Here is a 27,407-nt window from a genome sequence, read left to right on the forward strand (position 1 = left end):
CATTGTCTGCACTTGGCTGCCTGGCATTTGTCTCTCCTCTACCCTGCCCCTTGGTAACTTCCCCTTTCTTCCCCCTCCCTCTTTCCCTCCGCACAAGCCCCTTCCTCTCCCACCCCTCTCAACCAGTGTCGGGCAGGAGTGGGGTCTCCTCTCACACACAGAAGAGCGATTCACTATCTTCCCTATCATTAATGTGAATGGCGACTAAAGAGGCTGGATGCTAAAAAGTTAACTCATTTCTATATGATAGTTTCACAGGAAAGTCCTTTACCCAGAACGAGAGTCTGCATTTCTCAAAAGCAGACCGGAACGAACCAGCGATTCCCCTGCCTGGCACTGGTTGGCTGATGAAGTGAGACAAGGAGTAGGAGAGTGGTTTTGGCTTGCAGGTGGGGTTCCTTCAAAGAGCAACATGTGGCATTTCCTGCAGATAAGTGTCAGTGTTTTCCGGACACACAATGTAACACTGCACCCCAATGAAATCAATCACTTAGTTTTCTCTATTCGTTGCACACACCAGGTATCAACTGGACAACCCACAATTCAGCAGCCCAAGGGCCGGGCACAGAAAGCTGGGACAGGAGAAGGAGGCTGCTTGAAGTGACTCACACGGGGACTTGGGCAGGAAGTAGCAGGTGCCAGAGCATTGGGGCGGTCACTCAGGATTAATGGCTCGGCGTTTGTGCAACTGCGGCCCCTGGCGGTGGTGCTGCGTGAGAGAATCACGCCATGTCCTGGGCTGCTCCCACCAGCCCATGCAAACTCCAGAGCCAGGGGTTCCTGGGGCTCCCCTACTGGCCAGACGGGGAGGCCCCTGTCACAGTGAGACTGGGCCACGGCGGGGGGGGGGGGGGGGGGGGGGTTGCACTGGGTGGGGGGGGCAGGTGGGAGCCGCACTCACCCCGACTGGGCTGATGCTGCACTAGCACCACCCATGAGACCTCTCCCCGAGCCACTCCATGGGAAGGGCCTTGCCGGGCTCCACGCAGCCCTCACACCATGCAGCGAACAGCTCTTCTGCGTCCAGGAGGAAACCCCGCCCCTGCCTGGCACTGGTTGGCTGAGAGGCAGGGCAGGACACACCTCTCCCAACAGCCATGGCAAGAGGGCAGGTTGTGGGCAGTGTGCCCTAGCCCCCAAAGAAGCCATGGCCCGGCAGCCAGAAGTTCGCAGACTGGCACTGGTCCGTGGTCCGGCCGCTGCTTTAAAACACCCTCTATTAGTCTGGAGAGCCAAAGCCTTTATCTTTCCTAACAATTTACATTTCAGGCTCATTTTTACATGCAACACTAAATAAAGCTGTGGGAAAATGAACATTTCGGTATAAATATAAAAAGCAATTCTTACAGCACTCTGCTTTCCTAGAGCCACATGTTTCTCTCTCATTTTATGTTGGTTGAGAGGCTGCGAGAAGTCCCCTTTTTCATCACTAGGTGAATGTCAGGTGAAGGACACCACCTCTACTGACCCTTTACTACCTTTGGGTCCGTGATAGCCCACTGCACCTGACATGGACAAGATAATGTTGCCGCTACACCAGCAGAGCATTTGATACAAGTGTTCTAAAAGAGCAAGAGAAATGACTCAAAAGGCTGACAAGTAATTGTGGTCCAGTCAACTGTATTAATTCACGATTGCAAGTGGAGCCTTTTTTCCAGAAGAGGTTTGATGGCAAAGGCCACGGAAGGTAGTTTAAATGGTATTATAAATGCACAAGGTGAACATTCCACTGGGAAACGCCAGACTGTTTTATTTCAAAATATTTGTTAGAAGGAAGTTTCAACATTTCTGAAATGGATTTCACAGGAAAACATGAGAACAGGTTGGACCTCCCTCAGGACCTACATGGTCCCAAATCAAGGAGTTTTCTGGACCAGGGAAGGTCAAGGTCCCTCCCATCTATAGCCCTCAGTCCCACTTCTAGACGCCAGCTCTGGCCCCTGGGCTTCACTCCTGGACCTGGCCGGGGCTGCACTCCTCACTGTCAGCCCGGGCTGCACTCTCGGCCGCTGGGCCCTCTGCCACCAGCCTGAGCTGCACTTCTGACTCTGGCCACCTCCACTCTGAGCTGGGCTCTCCTGTCCTGCCAGAGTATGGATGTTGCTGGACCAGCGAGTACTGGATTTTAGAGTTTCTTCCCAATACGACACACTTCAGCGCTCTGCCCACACACTGTCCTCTCTCAGAGCACTGTAAATGCTCCTAAATGCCAAGAACATTTGTCTGCAATTGAGGTTTGTCAATTTGCACAATCTAGTTCTAGTGTCTCAGAGACAAACTTCCAGAATGTTGTCCCCTTTTTATCACCAGTATGTGATATACAATAGATAAGCTTTCAGGCAGAAAGATTCCTTTCAGCAAAACCCTTTTGGGCCTAAAAAGCTCGCATAAAATAATAAGTGGATTTTATAAAGATATCATGTCATTTACGATTCTTTCCCACTTTTTCTCATGAACAAATAGATATGAGAATTATGAAAACAGGCCTTATTTTTAAAAATTTCTCTGACAATGGTGTCACTTACCAACTGGTGTCACTAAGTACTGTCATGACCTCGTCCAGAATATCAGGATCGACAATGTCACTGTAGGTTATCAACATTTCATACACTTGACTGGCTGCTGTTTTCCTTATCTAGCAAGAAACATAATTTTTAGTTGCTGAAAACAGTGAAATGATCCTGACTGCTACATACGAGCTGTGTGTTGTTTTTTGCAGTGTCTATTCACAGTAGAATGGGCTGTTAATGTTCAGAATGCAGATTTGGGACTGATATTCCCAAGTCTGCCAGAGCAATGCTGTGGAAAATGGGGGAAGTAATTTCACCTCCCTGCTGCAGTTTGCACGTGTATAAAATGGATATTATAGCAATTCTTCCATTAGCTCAAAGAAGTATTGAGAGTGCAATGTTTATTAAAAGTGTGATGCTTCTCAAATGAAAGGAGCAATGGAAATATGAAAGTATGCATCACTAATTCAGAGATAGCTGTTCGGTGACTTAACGTCCAACTTTGATATTTGGAGTTCCTCAAATAGAAGATGCTAAAGAATTGCAATGTGCTTTACAAATAGAACCCTCACAATAAATCTATGAGGCAGTGAATTACATCCTTGATTTTACAGACTGGGATGCCAAGACAAAGAGAAATGAGTCATACAGGCATTTCTTGGTAGAATTTCAGCAAAGTAATTTTCTTGATCAGTAACGAAAATGTCTCCACAATATTTCCTGTGGTTTCCCCAATTATAACATACAATTCTAGGTGTTATATTCTATAGATACATGCTCCAGTATTCATGGAAGAATGTATTGTGTTCTCCTCTAGCATGTTCAACAACAATATTGGCCACTACTGTACAGACATGTACTTTGCTTTTAGTGTGCCAAAAAAGGTGCACATCATTATTTGCCTACTATTCTGTGGTGGTATATAATTAGTTGTAGACAAATTAGCCAAATTTAAATACACAGCAAACAGCACAGTCAGACAATACATTTTTAGATAATCTAACTGCTCAGGAACCATAAACCCCTTATTTTCTACTACAGAAGACAGGGAAGCTCCTAGCTCCATCCAGTATTTATTCAACACACACTGCCTCGCTTCATTGGTGAAATCCAAGCATTCATCAAGGCACCTAGAGATCCCTGTAACTCCTAGCCCCCGATCTACTGATATGCTTAAGGTCCAAGTGACTCTCTTTATTCCAGTGACGTTCCTCATCTTTCTACTTGGACACTCTCAAGGCAGAGAGCAAAAACATAACATGAAAACTCAAAAATTACAGAAGGATGCAATTTAAAAGAAAAGAACGGTTACATACCTGTAACTGTTGTTCTTCGAGATGTGTTGCTCATGTCCATTCGAATTAGGTGTGCGCACCGCGTCTTCCGGAGCATTTTCCCAAGCAGTACCCGTAGCGTCGGCAGGTCGCCCCCTGATGCTTGGGCTGCTGAGAGGGGCCTTGACCAACCCCATGGGGGTTGTCCCCTCTCGGGCGACATTGACAACCCCTTGCGGATGACGGGCACACAGCCGCCCTCGCACTCCCACTGGGGGCACAAGGACAGCGTCCCCGGTAATCCCCACGGGGGACCTGGGACTGCGTTCTCCCCTGCTGTCTGTAGGGCAGCTGAAGATGCTGAGGGGCCGGCGTGTGGATCCCCAAAGACCGGAGAGTAGATCTCGTGTCCTTAAGTGTATGGAGCCTGGAGTCCGTGTGCTCCAAAAACAACGCTTTGCCGTCAAAAAGCAGGTCCTGGATCGTGGTTTGGATGTCCGGAGGTATTCCAGACACCTGCAGCCAGGCACCACAGCGCATAACTACACCTGACGCCATGGTGTGGGCTGCAGAGTCAACAGCATCCAGGGAGGCCTGAAGGGCCATGCAGGCGATGGTTCTGCCCTCTGAGGTCATGGCCGCAAACTCCTGACGGGCCTCGGCAGGGAGCTTATCCTAAAACTTATCCACCGCCTGCCATGTATTATAAGCATATCGACTCAGCATCGCTTGCTGTTTAGCAATGCAGAGTTGCACCCCACCAGTAGCATACACCTTACGGCCCATCAGGTCAAGGCGTTTGGGCTCCCTAGCCTTCGGGGACGGCCCCGGCTGGGGAAGCCTCTCCCTTTGAGCCACAGCTTGAACGACCAAGGACCCCAGAACAGGTTGGGAGTACAAGTGTTCGTGCCCCGACTGCGGAACGTAATAGCGCCTCTCGACTCCCTTTAAGGCAGGGGTCAGGGAAGCCGGGGTTTGCCACAGGGCGTTAGTAATCTTGGCCACAGTTTTATTAAGTGGCAAAGCCAAGCAGGCGGGCGCATTGTCAGAGAGAATGTCAATCATGGGGTCTGTGTCCTCCACTACTGGCTCCACTAGGACACCCAGCTTGGAGGCCAGACGCCTAAGCAGATCCTGATGCACTCGAGCATCCATAGTAGGCAACGCTGGTGCAGGATCCACCCAGGCTTCATCAGGAGACGAAGATGACGATGACACCTGGATCGGTACCGGATCCATCGTAGGGCCCTGGTTGAGGAGTCGGCTGGGCAGGCGGCACCGTTTGCGGAAGCGGCTCCGGCAACGAGGCTTGTGGCTCTGCTGCAGCATCTGTAGTAACTGACCTCTGTGGGGAAGGAAGGGGTCGTGACAGCAACGCTGACGGTTGCGCTCGGTGCCCCGAGACACCAGACACCACAAAGGAGGGCACAGGTCCCTGCCACTGGTGGTAAGCCCACAGTGTCCAGAAGGGCCATTGCGGTTGAGGTGGCCAAGTCTGCTGCACACGCGAACGATCACGCTGGTGCCGGGTACAGGATCTATGACGCGAGGAAGCTCCCAAGGACTCTGACCTGAACAAGGCTGGATCAGAATCCGTTGAGTCGTCAGACTCAGGCCAGGGAGGCACAGATGGCAAATGCCCTACCACCAACAGGGGAGCAAACGTGGCCATAGACTAGGGTTTGCCCGCGTACGTGCGATGAGGGCGTGCCAGTGCCAGTTGCGGCAGGTCCCGGTGCCAGTTGCAGTTCCGGATGCGGCAATGGGAGGACAGGTACCAGTACTGGGAGTGGAGCCGGTGCTGGGAAGACAGGTCCCGGTGCTGGTTGTGGTTCCGACACGGTGCATGGCTGTGCTGTCGAAGTCGGTATTGGTTGCCAGCGCAGAGCCCCGAAAGTCCTTCTGGTAGCAGCCCCATCGCTGTTCCCGGAGACTCTACTGCAAGCTGGAACGAAGGTGGTAGAGTTGTCGAGACGAACCTCGAAGAGACCAATGTTACCGGCGATGGTGGCACCGGCATGGCCCATGGGGCCGATGTCAGTACCTGTAACGGTGCCGAAACCTGTATCAGTGCCGAAGAGCCCGGAGCCGGAACTTGCATCGGTGCTGAAGAGCTTGATGCTGAAGGGCCTGGTGCCGAAGACTAGAGCAGCACCCCAGGAAAGCTGCTCAGCGCTGGTACCGATGATGGTGCCGCAAGGCTTGGGTGATATGACACCGGTGCAGCCAAGACAAGGTCTGGAAGAGGTCCCAGCACCCGAGGGGGGTCAAGCCCAATCGAGCACCAGGTGAAGCCTGGCGGCCTGCATCGAGGCTGGCACTGAGGTAGAGGCAAGCGGTACTGGTCCCACAGCATAAGCGACTGGTGCCGGCCGATCACGCCAGTGCGGAGGCGAAGCCAGTGCCAGCACGGCCTCCGGCGTAGACGACCTCGACCTCTCCGCCTCAACTGACGACGGAGGGGAGGTAGTGAGGCTAATAAGATCATGCACCGCCTCAAAAGCGTCCGACTTGGAGGGACGGTGCGAAGGTAGCTGCCCTGGGCTTGGTGGTCGTCCCGCTCACTTACGCCACACAGTGGTAGACAAGGACGTGCGCACCGGAGACTCGGCACTGCGGTGCAGGCCCGACTTGGACTTCCGGCTTGGAGACCTACCACAGGACGTTCTTGATCTCTTCGGTGCCAGGGAGTGAGAACGGTGCCGAGCCCTGGATACTGAGGCCCACTCCCGAGATGGAGAGTTGCGCGTAGACACCGGTGCAATGCACACCACCGATTGTCCAGTCGGTGCCGGTTGTAAAGCCGCCTCCACGAGGAGAAGTTTTAAACGAGAGTCCCTCTCCCTCTTAGTGCGCTGCTTAAATGACCTGCAGATCTTACAGGCGTCTGTTAGGTGGCCCTCACTCAGACACTTCAGACAACTATCGTGAGGGTCTCCTTTGGGCATAAACTTTGCGCACACAGCACACGCCTTAAAGCCTTGCAGCCCTGGCATTCCTCACTCCCAAAGGGGGAGAAGAAAAAACAAAGAGCCACTAACTATCTAACTAATTTGAACTATTTAGAACTATTTAAAACACTAAGAGAAACGGGAACTATTAACTGCTCTAACAGAGAGACGCGCTCCAATGACTGTCATAGGCGGTAAGAAGGAACTGAGGAGGGGGAGCACTGGCTGGGGTACTTATGCCCCGCCATGGTGGTGCCACTCCAGGGGGTGCCCTGCCAGCGCTATGGGTACCGCTAGGGAAAACGCTCTGGAAGACACGGTTCACGCAGTGTGCACACCTAATTCGAATGGACATGAGCAACCACTCGAAGAAGACGACTCGAAGAAGATGAAAGTTGAACCACCCAGAACATATTTATTCAACTAACAGAACACAGAGAACGGATTGAAAGATGCAATGTGGTACAGAAACAAACACAATCACAACACAGACCTGAGGACCACAGAACCCAACCCTGCATCCTCCCTGGCCTGCTGTGTCAGCGCATAGTGCATCGTAAAAGTGTGTTCTGACGACCACGTGGCCGCCCTGCAGATTTCGGTAATCAGAATGGGACAAACCCCACCATTGGGTTAGGGGATGATGAAATAGTGGGACTAAAACTCCTTGCCCTGTAAACTTGGAGGGACCCTCTCTACCGCTTCTTTTTCGAGGAGTACCAACACCTCCTGCCAAAGAATCCCTTCATGAGAGGTGTCCCTGAAAAGGGATGGGGAGGGTGGGTTGGAAGGGGGAGGGCCCAGGAAAGGGATAGCATATCCACTCCTGACTGTGCCGAGTACCCAGGCATCTGAGGTAATTTCTGCCCAGGCGAGGGCAAACCGGGATAACCTGGCCCCAAACAGGAGGCCAGGGGAAGCGACTGGTACACAACTCCCTAGGGACCCATCAAAATGGGTGTTTGGATTGTTGAGAGAGGCCCTGTCCAACCCCACGGGTGTTGTCTCCTCTTGGGCGGCGACGATGAGCCCTTGTCAAGGAGGGGGCCGCAGCTGCCTCCGTACCATCACTCGGAGCATGAGGACGGCGTCTCCAGTAATCCCCACAGGGGACCTGGGACTGCATTCTCCCCTGTTGTCTGAAGGGGAGCTGACATCGCTGAGGGGGCGGTGTGTGGAACCCCAAAAAGCGAAGAGTCGACCTAGTATCCTTCAGCGTATAGAGCCTAGAGTCGGTATGCTCCAAGAATAATGACTTGCCCTCGAAGGGCAGGTCCGGTATTCTATTCTGGACGTCAGCAGGTATCCCAGAAACCTGGAGCCAGGCACCATGGCGCATAACTATCCCCGAAGCCATGGTGCGGGCTGCAGAGTCAACCGCGTCCAGGGAGGCCTGAAGCGCCATGCAGGTGATGGTTCTGCCCTCCGTGATCATAGCCCCAAACTCCTGACAGGCCTTGGGGGGAAGTTTGTCTTTAAACTTGTCCATTGCCTGCCATGTATTGTATGTGTAGTGGCTCGGCATCGCCTGCTGATTTGCGATGCGGAGTTGCACCCCACCAGTGGCATACACTTTACGCCCCACAAGATCAAGGCACTTGGGCTCTCTGGTCTTCGGGGAAGGCCCCGGCAGTGGAAGCCTCTCCTTCTGAGCCGCAGCTCGGATGACCAAGGACCCCGGGACAGGCTGGGAATACAGGTGTTTGTGTCCCGACTGCGGGACATAATAGCGCCTGTCAACTCCCTTTAAGGTAGGGGTTAAGGAAGCCGGGGTCTGCCATAGGGTGTTCGTGATCTTAGCCATGGTCTTATTAAGTGGCAAAGCCAAGTGGGCGGGAGCATCATCGGACAGGATGTCTATCATAGGATCCGTGTCCTCTATAACAGGTTCCACCGAGACACCTAGGTTGGAGGCCAGGCAGCAAAGCAGCTCCTGATGCGACCTAGCATCCATAGTTGGCATAGCCAGAGCCGGATCTGCTAAAGCCTCATCAGGAGGAGACGATGAGTCCTGAATTGACACCAGGTCCAGCGTAGGGCCTGGGTGGGGGGTATCACTGGCTGGGCAAGTACCACTGGCGCCGGTGGTGGCTCCGGTACTGAGGTTGTGGGGTCCCTCGTTGCATCCAAGGAGGGAGGGAGTCGCGACAGAGATGCCGACGGGGTCGATTGGTGCCCCAAAACACTGGCCACCATGGAAGGAGGCACAGGCCCCTGCCACTGATGATATGCCCACAGTGTCCAGAACAGCCACTGAGGCTGAGGAGGCCAGGTCTGCTGCATGTGGGGCCGATCTCGCCCGTGCTGAGAGCAGGATCTGTGCCCCGACGACAGCCTCGAGGACCCCGATCTGATTGAGCCTGCATCCGAATCTGAGGAATAATCAGATTCGGGCCAGGGTGGAGCCGAAAACGAATACACTGGTACCGTTGGGGGCGCGAGCCTGGCCATTGACTCAGGCTTGCTCACGTGTGCACGGCGAGGAGGTCGTACCGGTGCCAGCACCGGAAAAACTGTATCCATGCCTGGTTGTGGTGCTGACACGCCGCACCTTGCATACGGTGCCGAACTTGGTGTTGGTTGCGAGTAAGGCACCACAAAGTCCAACTGCCCAAGAGACGGCGCCCCTACCGGAGTCGGTAGGAGTGACCAGCCGGTGCCGGTTGAAGGAGGAGCTTCAAATGTGAATCTCTCTCCCTCTTCGTGTGCGGTTTGAACGACCTGCAGATCTTACAGGCGTCTGCTAAGTGGTCCTCACCCAAACACTTTAAACAACTATCATGAGGGTCCCCTTTAGGCATGAACTTCGCACATACCGCACAAGCCTTAAAGCCTTGTGGCCCTGGCATTCCTTACCCCCAAAGGGGGGTAAGGAGAACAAAGAACTTGCTAACTAACTACTTGAACTATTTACAAACACTACTCTAACTAGAAACGGGAACCATTAATTACAGAAGATAGACACGCTCCAACGACTGTCACAGGTGGTAAGAAGGAACTGAGGAGGGTGAGCGCCGGCAGAGGTACTTATGCTCCGCTATAGCGGCGCCACTCCAGGGGGAGACCTGCCGGCGCTACGGGTACCGCTTGGGAAAACACTCCGGAGAGACAGTGCACGCAGCACACACACCTTATTCGAATGGACATGAGCAACCACTTGAAGAAGAGCTTTGCATTTCTTCGCTTTTATTGATTTTAGCAACCTGAATGTTTAAGTAGAGGGATTTCTGCACTTGTTTATTTAAATATTGACTAACTAGAGGCTACAAAATACTCTCTCACAGGAAGTGTTATTGCAATATACTACTCTCATTTACCATATAAATACATATTTAAAGCATTTTAAAATAATATATTATGTACATAACAGACAATGGCTCCTTTACAACTGTTGTGCCATCATACACTATGTACTGTAAATATATATTTTGGAAGGTACATTAAGCATATGAAAACTACTTCCTGTGCAAAAAAAAATAGCAAACTTTTTATGTTAAATTATTCAGATGGCTATATTTTGAAAACAGCAAAAGTAATTAAAATTATTTTTCAAAATCTAAGCCCCTTTGGAATTATGAATTAAACTTATCAGTTTAAAACAGACTAAACTGGTTTTTTAGATCACCCTTGACTTAAGATTTTGTAAGCTAAATTTCAGCCTATATACAACTTTTACTGCTAAGTATTGTTTTGGGTTGTTTTAAACTTTTAATTTACATTTTACAAGGAGGGTTTTTTTTTTTAAACAGGAAGACAGAGCCCCAAGTATTTAACTGTAAGCACAGGAGTAGTTCTACTTGTTGCCAATGGGATTATTGACATGCTTAAAATTTGACATGTACCAAACTGAATGAGGACCTAATCTACAGAGAGATAAACAGGTAACTGATAGAGATAAAATGGGTTATATAAGTGTAGTTACTGATGCATTTTAAAAATACGGGATTATAATGAAAGTGCTGACATACAAGCTGTGAATAAGTTTCAGAAGTTCTCAGTGTTGGTCTAACTCTGCTCCCATTGAAGTCAATGAGAATTTTACCATTATCTTCAGTGGCAGCATGCTTCTGAAATCCAAATTCTATGTGGTATTTAATGGTCCTCACTGGAATTGGTTTGGATTCTTAAGATTTAGTATGGACTGTTTGCATTTTAAAGTTACACCAAAGATCCTGGGATGGCTGCCTTCATTGTACAGTTATGGATCTACGATTTTTTAAAGAGCCATTTGTTTTGGAAATGTTGTCATATGAATTTACTTTCAGGAGGTGAATTAAAATGATGTCTCTGTTTTTATTACAAAGGTCATGTCAAATGTGATGATGAACCTGTCTGGAAAGTCTGCAGTCCGATCACTTTCCTTCTAGGACCAACCTCTCCCATAGGTGGGGCAAGTAGGGTGCTGCAGCAACCCCAGGTTTTGGGTGTCCTGGCTCCACTGCCAGCCCCACACTCCACTTGGCCCTGAGTTCCCTCCTGGCAGCCCCACTGTCAAGCCCTGCATGTGGGGTCCTCTGTCAGCCCGAGCTCTAGGGGGCAGTGTGGGGACTGGAGGGGGTAAATGGGGTTGGGGTGCAGAGCACCAATTTGGCACAAGAATGATCTGTCTGTTGCTCTCTGCCCCCGTCTCTCAAGGCAAAAATAGGATCTTTCTCACTCCCGAACTGCCCACCATGCTGCTTTGCATGGTCTCTCTTCACTGAGAAATGAGGAGAGGTTATTCAAGGAGCCCCAGAAAAAGAACCTGGCCACAATTGCTCCCAGCCTGTGGGACAGTTGCTCAGCTTGGAGAAAAGATCTCAGTGTCAGCATGACTTGTTGGGAGTCTTTGCATCTCTCATCAGCAGAGACTCCCCTGGGGCTTCTGTGGGAGCAGAGAAGGTTCTCTTCTCCAGTCAGACTTGGGGTAAGTCTGAATATCCCCACTATTCACTTATTCCTTCCTATGTGTGCCGATGAGTAACTTGCGAAGAAAAACCTACCTCAAAATCCAGGTTTTTAAAATATCTGAAACACTGGGAACACCGTATGTCAGCTGTAATTTCAATCCCTTTTCACTTCAAGCAGTATTTAACAACTTCATCTCTTCATACAAAGATTATATGTTCTCTCTGGAAGCCATATATCAACATTCCCAATACTTACCACAGGAAATGGATGGCAAAGAAGAAGAAACAGTTGAAATAAAACTTTCTCTCTCATGTCACCTTGAAACTGAATCATGCCACAAAATCTAGAAAAAAATCAGAATGCATAGATATTGAGTGGTTTCCTTTCACTAGTTAGTCGCAATGGTACATTTTATTGTTGAGGTTAATAATGCAGATGTATAAATAAAATAAAAGTTTTGCTTCCCTTAAAAAATCTCACTATTTTCTAACCACTGTGGGAAAGCAAACATTGAAGGAAAATATAGTAAAAAATCATGAAGGGCTAGTAAACGAAGTCTGGGGCATCACACTGCTATGCCAAATACAAATATGGTTTTTAAATTATTGACAGACAGCTTGAAAGAACGTGTGTGAAAATCACTACAAAGTGAAAGAAGTTCTCACACAGGGAAACAGAGACAGTGTAAGCTAATACAGGATTTGGTTAGGAATAATGGTCAGTTTAGGTATGTGGCTTATTGTCCATTTTGAGCTTTCTAGAACACTTTCAAAAAATGGAGTAGAAAAAGTGAACTAGCTGTAAACTAAGAGCATTGACACATTGAATCAAGAAAATCCCATCTATAGCCTCTGCTTTCACGAGAGTCACGCCAGATATTGTCATACCAATTCTGACAAGGAAGATCAATCCAGACTAACGTCACTATTGATTATTTTGGTCCCATCTACAATGCAGCTAATGCACTTCTGTCCTGACTTGAAACTTCTTCTTGCTGCTCCAGCTGCAGTTTTCTCTGGAGCAGAAACATCCACATTGGTTGTGTGTTCTAGCTCACAAAGAAGTTCTAGGGTGATTTATTTAATTGTGTTTGTTATCTAGCCCTCCAGAAGTAAAAAACTAATAATTTAACCAACCCATTTGGACACCAGCAGTTCAATCATTTGGGTTGGGGACACCTGGAATAAAATCTTTACTGATTCATTGTGTGGGTTTTTTTTTCTTAAAACACATTCATTAAAATCATGGAAACTTTCAATCACATGGGTTTTTTTTTCCAGATAGATTTGATACCAAATAGGCAAAGGAGATCAATTCTCCAATCATGGCACTCCAATGCTCTCTGTTCAGATGTTGACTCTTTCTCCATTCCCTGAATTAGAAAAAAAGATTATTGTACCAACTCACACTGCAATGCTGGAGCGAAGTTTTTGAATATCTTTGGATTTCTTGATCTCTTCTTTGCAAAGTGTAAGTAACTTCAAAGCAAACGGATGGCTGAAATTAAGTTTATTTTCGTTATTCATTTTATAAGGCAAACATTCTCTTAAAACTTATTTCTAAATGTAAGTAGCTGTCATGGAAGGTGTCAGATTAATAGTATTATTCACAGAACAAAGACAGGGCAATAGAAGAAGCTCCCCCACAATCCTCTGCCAATAAGATTCACCCCTTTCTAATGGTGAGAATTTACTTCAGCCTCAATTCTTGCTCAGTCACTCACCTCTATATCGACAAAAGGGAAATAAATGCTCATTGTTTTGTGCTGGGATTACCTACTCACTGGGGAAGTGAATGATAACCAAACTCATTCCATGTATGCCACCAAGCAATTCTATGTCATGTCTTGTTCTTACTTGTGGCCTGTGTCAGATTAGTAATCTGGCAAAGGAAGAGAGAAAACATTTTATATCTTCCTAAAAATGGATGCATGTAATGCATTGCTCTGGTACCTAGTCTTTAATCATTCCACACTGTTTTAAAATTCATCAACTTTTTTTTTTGCTTAAAGTGAGGATTAACGTACTATTATACCATCATGGTGCCCTTAGCGATGCCTAACAATATAATTACAATAGGGACTGAAGTTCTCCGAAGTTTTACTGATAAATGCAGTTGAGTTTGAAGCCATGTTGAAATATATTTAGCAAGGGTGGTTTTTTCCACACATAATATGGGAAATGTGGTTCTCAGCTCTTTCCCAGACACTTATACAAACAGTGTTGTTTTATACTGTTTGTTCATATTTCATAGACTCTGAGAATATATTATTAAATTTGCAGCATAACTTGTTTAATCTTCTGCTCGGTACTCTTAAGGCATCTGAATCATAAGCAAACAGCAAAATAATGTGCTATGTCATAAATATAGCATGAAACACTTTTTGATTTGCTTAGAAAAATATAACCCTAGTAAAAAATACTTTTATTTTATTTCTAGACCAAGCCTTTAGAAACCCTCCACTGTATTAGGTGTGAACAGTATGAAGCAAAATCCAGACATTTATCTGTTATGTTGATTTGAACTGTAGATTTAAAAATAAGTTTAAGCTGTACAATAGAACTTATTTATTTTCCAACAATAAAAAGACAATGGGCATGGCAGGAAGTTATAATTTGCATACAGTAGGTTACCTTGTGCCTCACATTATTTCAAAAGGTAATCAGCGACTGAATTATCTAACTTGGAAGCCACAGTGGTAAATTCTGTGCCACAACCACAGCCCCACACAGTATCAGCACAGCTCCCACCAGGCCAAAAGAATGCAATTGGAGAGAAGTGTGCATGTGAGAGACATTTGAAGAGGGTAGTGTGCCTGTATGAACTTGTGAGTTCATGTGTATCCATGTATAAGTGTATGGTCAGGTAGGTAGATGTGGATATTAATCCCCAGCTGTGTATGGCTGTATGAGTGGAGTGAATTGTGTGTGTGTCATTACATATTAAAGACTGGGTATTTTTCCTGTGCTGGCAAATTACACAAGGCTAATTCACAGACTGGCTGAAGGTTACAGGAGTTTAATAAAAATATCTGCAATGTGTGCCTGCCTTTCAGCACAGGAGAACAGCAATATAGAGAATGAGGTGAGATTTTTAAATCGATGCAACAATATAGACATTGCTGAAAAGCACTGCAACAAAGAGGCCAACTGGAACCGAGCATCTGGAAAAATTTAGTACGTGTAGCCTTATGTGCAGCACACTTTCCTTTCTGTCATCTGCCAATTTCACATTTGTACTAACTAAACCTACCCTATGTGTGATCTCAGATGACTCAAATAGCTTGGCCTCTTTAAAGGAAATTGAGAAAATTCCTTCTCCTGTGTGGGCATGGTTCCAGTAGAAACAGAATCAGTATCTGGGGAAAAGAGATCAGTCTGAAGTCTTTACATTATGTAAATTGGGCACACGTGTTCCTGCAGAAAGAATTTTTGTTTTAAGATGAGCTGCATTTCAATTAGGTCAGTCATGACAGTACTTGGGGTGGTCTTGAAATTAGAGGAGAGCCATGCTGTGCCCTTTTTGGCTTAAGCTCTATTAAGGAATGGAATTACCACTACTTAAAGGAATCGCCAGTAGTACCAAAATCTAAGAGTCACATCCATAATGAAACCTGCCATTTATGGCACTTTATAAAACCATCTGCAAACACTTATATCAATAGTTTTAGAAAGGAGAGGTCCGAATAGCTGAATATTAGATACCTGTGTGATATTGCCAACGGCACTGATGACTTAGTGACTATTTTGTTCAAACTCAGCTAAGTATTTCTAACCTTACGTGACCAGGAATTTGAGATTTCTTCAATGGAACTACTCCGGAGGGTAAGAGAATCACAGTCTGGGCCTGTTGTATTACAGCCCAGTCCTTTAAGATTCCCAGTACCCTCATCTCCCACTGACCCCTTGCAGGATCAGTCTTCAAGCAAGCATCCTGCAAACCCCAGCACACAGGGCTTAGACAATAATGGGCTTTAAAACCACTGGTGAAAAATGTGCTAGCTTAGGTCAGGAATGGTGGCAGAGACTAAACAGTCCATCAGAATTACAGTACTCTTTAAAATGGAGAGGAATGGCGAAGAGGCCATGTGGGCGAATATGAATTCCATACAAATTCACAATTTTTATTACGCTAAACTTCAGAGTTTTATGGAACAGCGTGCACCTCGAGAGAGGAACCAAGACACTTCAATGCAAAAGTACAGCAGCCTGTAGAGAGGACAAAAGGAGACTGGACTTGAATGAGAAGTGGCATGCAGACATTTCATCTCCATAGCACGGATTCAAACCCAGCCAAAGGCAACAGCAAATGCAAGTTATCACAGTTACTGTCAGTTTGGTCAGCTAGGAGGAGAGTTTGCTCCTGATATTTCCTATTACACAGGTCTCCATCTTGTAATTGGTCTCCTTATCGGCAGCCTCAGCAGAGGCGCAAAGGACTGACTGGATTATGAAGATTCGGCGCCGCTCTCAACCCTAAGCACATGGACAGTTCTCTGGAAATAGCCAAGTGATGTTTGTCCAGAATCTAATAAAGACTCCTAGTAGTGTTAAGCCTAGCACATCTCACAAGCATCAAAAGCCATTTATACAGAGCTATGAGAAATGACTTCCACTGTCTTTTCCGAAGCCCAGCTTTAGGGGGAAATCTTGAATACGTGAGAGAAGGCAATCCAAGCTGTGTTTCTATGAAGCAAGAATGACATCCAGTGGCAATTCAAAGCATTTATGTATCAAGGGGAAAATAATCCAACCATTAATCCAATTGCTATTACATCAGTGTTGAACTCAGCAACAATTTGGATCGTATTTACCTGCTCTAATATTTTTTGCAATTACTACTGGAAAAAAGGAGACATGTAACAGAACAGAAATTTACATTTGCAAAATACTTTTTAGAATTAATTTAACAAGAGTTAGCTGAAGGTTAAGCAGTCATTGGCATCAAAATCACAGGTGTTGTAAATCAAGAAGATCTTGCCAAGATGTAGTTGCCCAGTTAAGAAAATAACCCAACAATTAATTTTATGGGCTGATGTTCCAGGCCCTTGAGCAAGAGGTCTCTAGCTCAAGTGTCATGTAGCTTATTACTGTACATTCCTCATGTTAAATAAAATCAATCAGCTTTTATAATTCTTAGCTGATTTTTTGTAGGACATGAATGGGAATTAAAAATGAGGAAAAGCATCCACCTCTATGCCGCTAGCACTCAGCACTTTTTATATTCATTCTAGCTCTGAAATTGTATGCTGCAAGTTCTAGGGCAGCGGGTCTACATTTCAATCCAACCCATTCTGTGTTATATTTTCACATCCTCTTTGGCACGTTTCTTTGGCCGTGGGATATACAAGTGGTTCTGCTCAAGCAATCCGCTCCAGCAGTCACACTCCCCCATCGTCTTTCACACAAAAAGCAGTGACTTCCCATACTGCAGTGCAGCAGACAGCAGAGAGCCAGGGCCAGGATTTAACTGTCTCTTAACCATCCCGGGAAGATTCTTCCATGATGAACTAGAACTCCTGGGACACAGGGCAGCGCTCTGGAACTTTGTCTAGCTACCTCAGGATTTTCAATAGCATCCTCCTAGCTCTTCTGAGATAAATTAGATCTGTATTCAGGGAAGCTAACAGCCATGTGAGGCCCTGGGAAAGGGGTGGGGTGGGGTGGGGGGAAAGAAAGCTCCATGTTCCCAGATGGGGTGGGACTTTGGGTGGAAGAGTTGGGATTGTACAGTGTCAGCCCTCAGCGCCTCTGGACGCACCCTATACTGCCTCTCACTGCCTGGAGCATGCCGCCTTCAGCTAAGTACTGTGGCAGCAGCAGTGGCCTGGAGCCCTGGACCCTTTAGAATCATGGGGATCTGGGACAGTTGCCCTCCCCCCGCCGGGCATGCCTTTATTGCAAGACAAGTCAAATTTTAGGCACCTTAATCCTCTACATAAGGAAGGGAGAGGCATTACTCAGATTAATATTAGATTACTATGTGGCTTGATTTTGTCTGAAGGTGGTGGTGGGTTTTCTTTTTAATTTTTAGTATTCCAATTAGAAATGTTATCAGATTAAGAAATATACTCTATACCTGAAATTAGAAATATTCATAGAATTAAAGCTATAAAGTATAAACTTTTAAAGTACATCTACTGAGAATGATTTTAACATTAAAGAGTTTAAAAAAAATAGATGCCAAATGCAGTATAAAATTGCATGCAGTGCCGTGCCAAGTATCTGCAGATGTGCAAACCTACTGCTTTTCAGACTTCACATGGAATGTTTATTGTTCACATTTGATCAGTCCCAGGGTATTACCTTCCAGAATATTTAACTTGACTGGAAACTTTGGGCTTTCTCCTGCCGCTCACATAAGAATGATTTTTTTTAAATGGCTGGTCAGCAAAGGCATTTTGTCTCACCATGTCACATAGCGAAACACGGCCAGTGAAATGTACACAACATGGGAAACAATATATTTATTCCCAAGAAAATGTGCAGCTTATTATGACTGTAGATGAATTCTCAGCAACTGTACAATCTGTCCCTGCTATACCTTCTCTGGATGAAAATACGTGGATTGACTCTAGTTCATTTGCTGGTCATATAGCAGCTATAAAGAAAGAGCTAAGATAGGTTAAAGGGATACCCCCAAGGCTCTTAGCCCCAGTATTTGGCCTTTGTATTTGGCCTTTCTTGAGAGCTGTTCAATGGATTATTGTAGCTGCAGGAAAATTTAAACAGAATAATTAAGTTGCTTAATATACAGAGTCACGTGTGCCTTGGTCTAAGGCAGCTCTTCATTTTCACTACCACAATATGTACCCTATTTTGTTTGTTGCAAGATTTTTAAAAGCACACAGCATATTGTGAAAGAAAAAGTCACCCAAACAGTTATAATTACTATAAAAACGGCCATACTGGGTCAGACCAAAGGTCCCTCTAGCCCAGTAGCCTGCCTTCCCACAGTGGCCAATACCAGATGCCCCAAGGGAGGGAACACAACAGGGAATCCTCACATGATCCCTCTTCTGTCACCCATTTCCAGACAGAGGCTTCACCCACCCTTTCTACACATCATGATTAATAGCCATTGATGGACCTCACCTACACAAATCTATCTAGCTCTTTTTTGAACTCTGTTAAAGTCCTCGCCTTCACCACATCCTCTGGAAAGAAGAACTTCCTTTTGTTTGTTTTAAACCTGCTGCCTTTTTAATATCATTTGGTGACGCCTAGTTCTTATGTTGTAGGAATAAGTAAATAACTTTTCCTTATTCACTTTTTCCACACCAGTCATGATTTTATAAACCTCTATCATATCCCCCTTTAGTCTCTTCTTTTCTAAGCTGAAAAGTTCAAGACTTTTTAATCTCTCTTCATATGGGACCCGTTCCAAACCTCTCTTATAATTTTTGTTGCCCTTTTCTGAACCTATCAGGGGTTATGGTGCATTTTTCAACATGAGCAAAGATCAAGGATCACTGTCAGGGTACAGATGATCAAATGCTGGTTTTCAGAACACTGCCATTCAGCTGGGGGTAGGTAACATTCTCACTAGTAACACAATACAAATATGTCAATTAGCTACAACAACAGCTACCCCTCTTAGCGCCCTCTGTATAAAACAGCTGTTTCAAAGCAGAATAATTACTACTTACTTCTCTTCAGTGGTGAAGATGTCAAAGCAGCCATTAGCTAGCATCTGATCCAGCATCTTTAACAAGGGCACCGATACTCTAAGTTTAAAAAAAAATGTACACACTGTACAGTCATTTCTTGGCACAGATTTCATTTATACACTTACTTGTATAGGAAGCAAGGGGGTGGGTGAGGAAACCTCCCATCTACAAACATCTATTTAAATTAGAATTCCACTTCACCCTAGGGGAAGGTTGCTAGGCTGCTTGTGAGTTGGCTAAAATCATTCTCGTTGGCTGAAACAGCTGCATTCTTGTTGCAGCCAAAGGGAAGAGGCTGGTCAACAGCTTGTGAGTGTAAGTCTGTGGGGGCCTGGAAACACAACTAAAACTTGTAGGATAATTTTTATGACCCTGAACAATGTACTTTACGGAGTTCATTAAAAGTTGCCAACACTTTCCATTTAACCTAGTTATTGAATGGATTAGAGCATGTGGTATGGCAGCCATCACAGCTACCCATGTATTCCCAGTTGAGTTAACTCTGACAGACTGAAAATTCTGCTAAACTTCATGAACAGAAAAAAAAACTCCCCAGGAAAACACACTCACTTGCAAACACATTCAGTAAGTGGTGTTTTAGTGACTAGGTCTTACTGTGTAAAAAAAATCTGGCCTATTTTTATGTTAAAGAATGACAAAGAAACCCTTCCTAAAAAAATACATGGCAGATAATTCTACATATAGCTCAAAAAAACTTTTTATCACACCAATCTGCGCTTTCTCAGGCATGGTGTGAGCACTGTAAGCCCAAGTACTTGGGAGGCTGAGGCTAATGGATCATTCAGGGGTTCTGGGCTGTGAAGATCGGATGTCAGGTGTCACTGACAGCCTGGCCAGTGAGTGGCTGAAGCACTGGCTAAAACAACATGACTGATGTGATCCACGCTCTCTTGGAGGGCTGATGGACCAAGTGGTCCAGCAGCTCCCCTGAGCATTACATTATATGTAATCATTACAGCTTATCACAGTATCGCAATAAGGTAAATGCTTCCTTCTTTCTATAGGGCGCTGCACCATAATTCTATCTTTTCAGAGTGGGGGAGGGTTATTCTTGTTGAACGTATTCTCTTTCTTCCAAACATCTCAAAATATTTAAGATACAACCTGAGACAACTGTCATAATTTGAACGATCAGCTCAGTGCAGGTTGTTTCAACTACTTTATGAGAAAGATTACCTGTCATTCAGCAGGTTATCCTCAAAGACCCGTAACAAAGTCTCACAAAAGGTGTTCATAGCGCACGGATTGTTTTGGATTTTCTTCATATAGTCAAAGAGGCTCTGTGCAGAATACCTGACCTACAAAAGATAAATGTTTCATGTGAAGCAGGGTGCAAAACACACTTGGCATTGGCTAAAATAAATTTAAAAAACACGAGCAATCATGAAATAAATATGTTCATCCCCCACTACTTAAGCTGCACATTTTTGTGAGGAAAAGATACACCCTTTACATCAAATCCAACCGTGAGTCCAGCATTTGACAGGAAGACAGCCATTTCGCTTTCCATTTATGCTGTATTGTTTGTCAAAAGTTAAAATTTTGCCACTGTAGTAGCTTATACAAACGGGGGGTGGAGGGAGCGGGAAATCAATAAAAGAATCACATTTAGACCAAAACAAAAACAAACAAAAAACCGTAGAAAACCCACTATTGTGCTTCTGTACTTCAAAATGCACACAAAGCCCTTGCGCACCCACTCACTTGCACAGAAATCACTGGCAGAGGTGCACGTGCCTGGGAGCAGCAGGACTACAGTGTTTTAAACATTTATCAATGAATTTTCAAGTACTTCAGCCAATATGTAAATAACACTTTTCTATAATGTATTTTGATAGTTTTAACAGTAGTATATACCACATTATAAATAGCATATTGTAGTACCACCAATTAGCAGAAGTTGGACTATCTACATGTATCAGAGTGCCACAGAGTGCCATATATAAGGTGCCACAGGACTCCTCGTCGCTATCTACATGTAGATATCACTCAAATTCAGTAATTACTGAGGTATACTAGTTTCAAAACTAAGGGTTCGTCTAGACTATGCGGAAGATTCTAAAGAGGATATGCAAATTCTGTGGGAATTTGCATATCTTCTTCAGAAAGCAGAACTTTTGAAAAGTGAAAGTAGTTTGGACGCGGCTTTTTCAGCAACCTCCCTCCTTTTTATGAAAAGCTGCTCTTCCTCAAAAAATGAGGTTTACGCAGCTTTTCAAAAAAGGGGGGAAGTGCCGAAAAAGCCACATTCAGACTACTTTTCACTTTTGAAAGCTCTGCTTTCTAAAGTAAGATCAGAAGAAGATATGCAAATTCCTGCAGAATTTGCATATCCTCGTTCGACTCTTCTGTGTAGTCTAGACATAGCCTAAGGGTCAAGCTTTGATAGCACCTACGTGTAGATGTTTTTACAAGCCAACTGCCCTCAAAGAAAATCTGAACTGACTTGAGTAAATACTATACTTTCATATGTCAAAAGTAATTTAAAGGAGTTTCTTCACCTGTTGAAAGTGTGCTATATGCTTATATTTAAGGTCTTCACAGTATATATATAAAAAGATTTATGATACAGGACAGTAACTGAAAAATTCAATACCAGATGAATTATTTCACATTACATTATAACAAAATATTTCCAATTACTTTTTGCAAAGGAAAGAAATGATACACAACTACTATCAAATTTTAATAAATCAAGCACTTTTCCTCTCCAAATATTGCAGAAGGGCGATGTCACTGACGTGAAGAAACCTGTAAAGTCTCATGGAAATATTTCAGAAAGCTTGTGTCCAGCCATACATTTTTTGCCACATTCCTAACTTACATTTCATACTTACTAATTTTCAGCTGTCTCAGATTACCACGACAATTTTTAACATCCCCAGAACTGGACTTCATAGAAATGCAGACGAAGGGCAGATTATGGAATTCACATCTCAAAGAAATACAGTTATCTACTATATATTTGGAAAAGTTTGTTTGTGTGTGTCTTCCTGTCTGTGAGTCTGTTCAAGAACACTTCCTAGAGTTCTTGGGGGCGGGGGGCGAAAACAAACACAAACACACACACACACACACACACACACACACACACACACACACACACACACACACACACACACACACACACACACACACACACAGTATTTGATATGTGCCAGGAAAACGGGATGTGCTTGGAATGTGAATGCTTCTCATAAAACGGAAAGGGTGGGGTCTGCTAGCAGGGATAGTTATAGTGAATAATGGGAACTGGGACAGCTATAACGCTATTGGGGCAGAGAAAGGGACAACTATCTACTATACATTTGAGAGAGTTTGTCTGTTTGTGGGTCTGTCTGTCCATCCGTCCCCCAGTCAGGGGGCACGAACCCCTCCCTCTGGTTGTTCCCGCTGCAGCAGCCATGGACAGATGCTTCTTACCTGGCCTCAAGCTGCTGTGGTGAGAAAGAGCAAATGCTTATCGGATAATTGACACACTAGTCAACCAGTTGCTTCCCTCAACCTTGCTGCCTCTATCAGAAAGAGGCAGCAAGGGGGGGAAGGTGAGGCGCTTCAAAGCGGCAGTACCGTGTGGAGCCAGACTCTAGGCTCCATGCAGCGCTGCCGCTTTGAAATGCTGTGGGGAGCACGTGGCCAGCGGAGGAGGGCTTGAGTGCCCCACTGGCCCCGTGCTCCCTACAGTGCTTTCACCTTGGGGCTGTTGCTACACTTCAAAGGCAGAGGCACCCTTATCAACTGATCGAATAGTTGATGCAAATTGCATCAAACAATTGGAATAGCCAATTAATCTAAATTTAACATCCCTCCCCAGAGTAATAAGTTAAACGAAGACAAAAAATATTAAGAATCTGAGCAACACCAAGTAAATCCTCTTGTTATAGGATAAGTACCCATTCTTTCTTCAAGTGATTGTCCTTATGGGTTTCATTCTTGGTGACTAACAAGCAGGAAAGTGTTTGCTTAGAGGTGGGCATGAGGGGTTCCCTTTAAACAATTAAAAGAAAACTGGAAGGTAATAGTTCACATGGAAATCAGAGACAACACTAGCCAGAAATTTGGGGTGAAGTCTGAGAGTCAATCTGTCCTTATGAAACAATGTGTAAGGAGGACTTGCCATGAGAATCTAGTCTCCCTAGCCCTCTGAGCCAATGCACTGGCTACTAAAAAGACTGTCTTCATCAAAAGTGGTAAAGGGAACAGCATACATATGCCAAAAGAATCTGAAAATAAGCAAGTATTGTACAGTTTTATCAGAGTTGCTCCAAGTTAAAATTTTCATACAGCTCATACACATATATTTCAATGTACAGATAAAGACCTATTCATAGAGTTAGAATGTTTCCGCACATGTGCAGGAAAACGATGACATGTACATTAGGGTATGTTATGCTCAGTAAATAGTGCTGTTCCTGGATCATTTCAAATCCTGACATATTTACTATACTTAAGTGGCAACAGGGTGTTTTCTTTAGAACTCAAAAATAATAAAAGTCTAGTAGTTAGCACAAGTGAGCCCATGTCTACATGGCTCTGCTCACAATACTTCTTTGAATTCTCCCAATCCTCAAAGGTAAATAACCCTTCTGAAGTTCAATGTCAGTGACATTTAAAGTAGAGCAATGAAAACAATTCACAATGCTTTCTTTTAAAGGGTGCCTGAAATACATTCTGCTTGACAACATGCTTGTAAATTGAGACTATAAACCTATGGACCCAACTCCTACAAACTCTTCTAAACCAGTCATCTACTTGCCAGTATTAAGGATTCTCTTCTGATTATGGGCTAAGTGTCAGAGAGAGTAATTAGCTATTGTAGAATTGCAGCTATTTTCTTAAATTTCAAACCATTTCGCTATGCACTCATATTTTAATTTAGTAAGGCAACTAAGACAAAACTGTTCAAAGAGGCAGTAATTTTTCCAAAGTAGCACAAAAAGTCACTAATGTGTCTGACATGCGCTGAGTCTACTTCAGAACTTCTGAGAAAGATTAATGCTCACACACACACACACACACACACACACACACACTATAGATTCTATGCATATAGAATGTTGACATAAATCTGGTGTAGTCAAATGACAAAACATAAAAATAACTAAGTCACTTAACAGCTACACAAACCTGGCAATGGCTTGGACATAAATCTTGTTACTGTACTTCAGCTCAGCTCTCTACAACAGTTGTATATTTGTGGTCAGGCAAAAACCCACAGTCCTCCAGTGAGACTGTCTTACAAAACAGAATCTTCTTGAAGATACCACGTCTTTCCTCATTAAACATTTATAACATTTCTCACTGCATGTTTTATTTGTACTGATCAAATCCCAGGAGGAGGTTGATTTAATAAAATATAATAATCATGTAATAGCATCAAGCAACATGTTTGAAATTACAGCTGCAGACAGTACACCAATTTGTTCTGAAGACCCCATGCACCAAGAAGTTTTCAGTTTTGTAGCCTTAAGAAATATGCCGCCTTATAAGCCAGTTATATTCTTTGAAGAGTCTTTTCTACAAAGTATCCCTTTGAACCACCGGAATGCTGCAGAATGCTTAAACTCAACCCCCAAGTGACAACTATGCTTTCAGATTGGGCTAAAATTATTTCAAAAGAGAACATCTGCTAGTGACATGATTCTGAATGAGACATGTTCCACATAGTTCCTCTAAGCAACTTTGTTTACTTTTCAAAAAGTGAAACTGTAGCCTGCTCCTCTATAAGATGAATATTAAATGCTGATGCAGTATTTTGTTGTGTTCATTGCTGCTACTGACAGAGTGCAAACTATCTTCTGTCCTATTTAAACTACATGTAGTAGAGAAACTCTTTTGGAAAGCAAGTAAAAATTCCATAACCAAAAATCTTAACACATCTCCCTCTTCACTCCCTATAAAGTTATTACACATAAAAAACAGAGTTCCTATTTGCTTTCATACCAAGATCTCAACTTGTGCTCACCAATAATTGCTGAACATTAAATGAAGTTTTGCTATCTCTATCTACATATCAACATAGCACACAGGATAAAGGGAAAACCAAAAAAAGCAGTCATGTAGCACTTTAAAGACTAACAAGATGGTTTATATTAGTGGTTCCCAAACTTTTCGACATCACGCCCCCCCCTCCCAAAAATATAGCAGCAAAACTTGGGGTGGGATTGACGGGTGTGTGTGTGGCTGGGTCACCTCATGCCCCCCGGAAGTTCTTCATGCCCCCCAGTTTGGGAACCCATGGTTTATTAGGTGATGAGCTTTCGTGGGGCAGACCCACTTCTTCAGATCATATTCTGAAACTGAATTGGCATGACCATTATATAACAGACGGATAACAATGAAGAAGAAACAAATTACACAGTAACGAATCAGCTACATAGAACAGAAGGTGGGGGGCGAGGAGAGAAGGAAGAGACAAGGAAGGAGGAATTTGTTATTGTAAGAGTCAATTAAGTGGCTAAACTGGAGTTACTATGAATGTCAAAAAGTGGGGAATAGTGATAGAAATGTAGCTGTGTTAGTCTGGTGTAGCTGAAACAAAATACAGGACTATGTAGCACTTTAAAGACTAACAAAATGGTTTATTAGATGATGAGCTTTCGTGGGCCAGACCCACTTCCTCAGATCAAATAGTGGAAGAAAATAGTCACAACCATATATACCAAAGGATACAATTTAAAAAAATGAACACACATAAAAAGAACAAATCAAATTTCAGAACAGAAGGGGCATGCGGGGGGGGGGGGGGGGGAGGTAAATGTCTGTGAGCTAATGGTATTAGAGGTGATAATTGGGGAGGCTATCTTTGTAATGGCTATCTTACCCATTACAAAGATAGCCTCCCCAATTATCACCTCTAATACCATTAGCTCACAGACATTTCCCTTCCTCCCTTCCCCCCGCATCCCCCTTCTGTTCTGAAATTTGATTTGTCCTTTTCATGTGTGTTCATTTTTTTAAATTGTATCCTTTGGTATATATGGTTGTCACTATTTTCTTCCACTATTTGATCTGAGGAAGTGGGTCTGGCCCACGAAAGCTCATCATCTAATAAGCTCATCATTTTGTTAGTCTTTAAAGTGCTACATAGTCCTGTATTTTGTTTCAAAAAGTGAGGAGGCTGTCTTTGTAATGTGTAAGGAGGTAATTATCTAAATTAAGGCCCATTCACAACACATAGAATTTTAGCATAAATAAAAGTTCTGAAGTCTCCCTCTGTAATCTGGTGTTAAAAGTCTCTTTGTAGTAAGAAGCATGTTGTCAGATCTTTAAGGGAATGTCCAGTTTGATTAAAACGTTGGATGATAGGTTTCTCTGGGTGGAGATGTCTGATTTGTGATGTCTGATTTGTAAGCACTGATACTCTGGTAAAGTGACTGACCAGTCTGTCCAATATACATAGCAGAGGGACATGATGGCATATATCACATTGCTGGATGTACAGGAATATGAGCCCTGTATTTTGAATTATTCAGAATTTCAACTCAAAATCTGAGCATAGAAAAATACAAAGAAATAAGTCTAAGAGACTACTTAAGAGGAAAGATTTAGAAGAAAGTAATTCTGATTGTTTTCTGCTAGAGGAAAGAAGTCCAAACCCTTGACAGAATATAATTGTTTTTAATCAGCCTGTTTACAGGTGGGGTTTGCCATACCATATGGGCTAGCAACAAGCAGCATCAAGGATAGGCAAAATAATGTTGCTCTAGCGAGTATGTAGCGCAGTGCAGTCTAGGTCTTCATACAGCCCATTAGGCATTGGTGTGTGACCCAAAAGCATTTTGTTTACCATTGCCCACATTCTAGGTTGCCAGATTCTGCTAGTTTCTCAGCTTAAAATTTTTCCTACTGATATTGCTAATGGGACATACAAGTAAAGCAACGGCAGGTGAAGTGAGGTGCATGATGATTGCACAAAGCACTGACAGAGCCATGCTGTCCCTCAGCATCCAATCACAGCACTGCCACGGTTCAATCACCACACCTGCAAATTCTTGGTACATAAGCACAGTGAGCAAAACTGCCCTATCCCGGGAGACTGTCTTGGATGGGGCTATCTTGCAGCCCACTCACTAGCCGAGGCTGCCTATCA

At 44.4% G+C, this 27,407-nt stretch overlaps 2 protein-coding genes across 4 annotated transcripts in view; both read right to left on the bottom strand.

Annotated features, from left to right (window-relative positions):
• Positions 1 to 27,407, bottom strand: part of TBCD (tubulin folding cofactor D) — a 261,696-nt gene that overhangs the window by 7,608 nt on the left and 226,681 nt on the right. For 2 of the 3 annotated variants that reach the window (XM_075903520.1, XM_075903521.1), the window contains exons 34-38: positions 20,492 to 20,613; positions 19,274 to 19,351; positions 13,033 to 13,122; positions 11,881 to 11,968; positions 2,526 to 2,635 (exon numbers count right to left, since the gene is read on the bottom strand). In XM_075903520.1, coding sequence (XP_075759635.1) covers positions 2,526 to 2,635; positions 11,881 to 11,968; positions 13,033 to 13,122; positions 19,274 to 19,351; positions 20,492 to 20,613 — 488 coding nt within the window. Of the gene's footprint in view, positions 1 to 2,525; positions 2,636 to 11,880; positions 11,969 to 13,032; positions 13,123 to 13,340; positions 13,507 to 19,273; positions 19,352 to 20,491; positions 20,614 to 27,407 lie in introns of those variants that run through there. The other variant, XM_075903522.1, reaches the window with a different exon arrangement.
• LOC102446985 (uncharacterized) lies at positions 2,652 to 10,391 on the bottom strand. The gene is made up of 2 exons (XM_075903527.1): positions 5,764 to 10,391; positions 2,652 to 5,355 (listed from the first exon to the last, which is right to left on the bottom strand). The coding sequence occupies exon 1, from the start codon at positions 8,696 to 8,698 to the stop codon at positions 7,685 to 7,687; it is 1,014 nt and encodes a 337-aa protein (XP_075759642.1). The 5' UTR covers positions 8,699 to 10,391; the 3' UTR covers positions 2,652 to 5,355; positions 5,764 to 7,684.

This window comes from Pelodiscus sinensis, chromosome 20, assembly GCF_049634645.1.
Source record: "Pelodiscus sinensis isolate JC-2024 chromosome 20, ASM4963464v1, whole genome shotgun sequence".
Taxonomy (NCBI): domain Eukaryota; kingdom Metazoa; phylum Chordata; order Testudines; family Trionychidae; genus Pelodiscus; species Pelodiscus sinensis.

Coding starts and splice junctions, on each gene's coding strand:
- LOC102446985 (XM_075903527.1), bottom strand. CDS start 8,698: ATGCCAACTATGGATGCTAGGTCGCATCAGGAGCTGCTTTGCTGCCTG.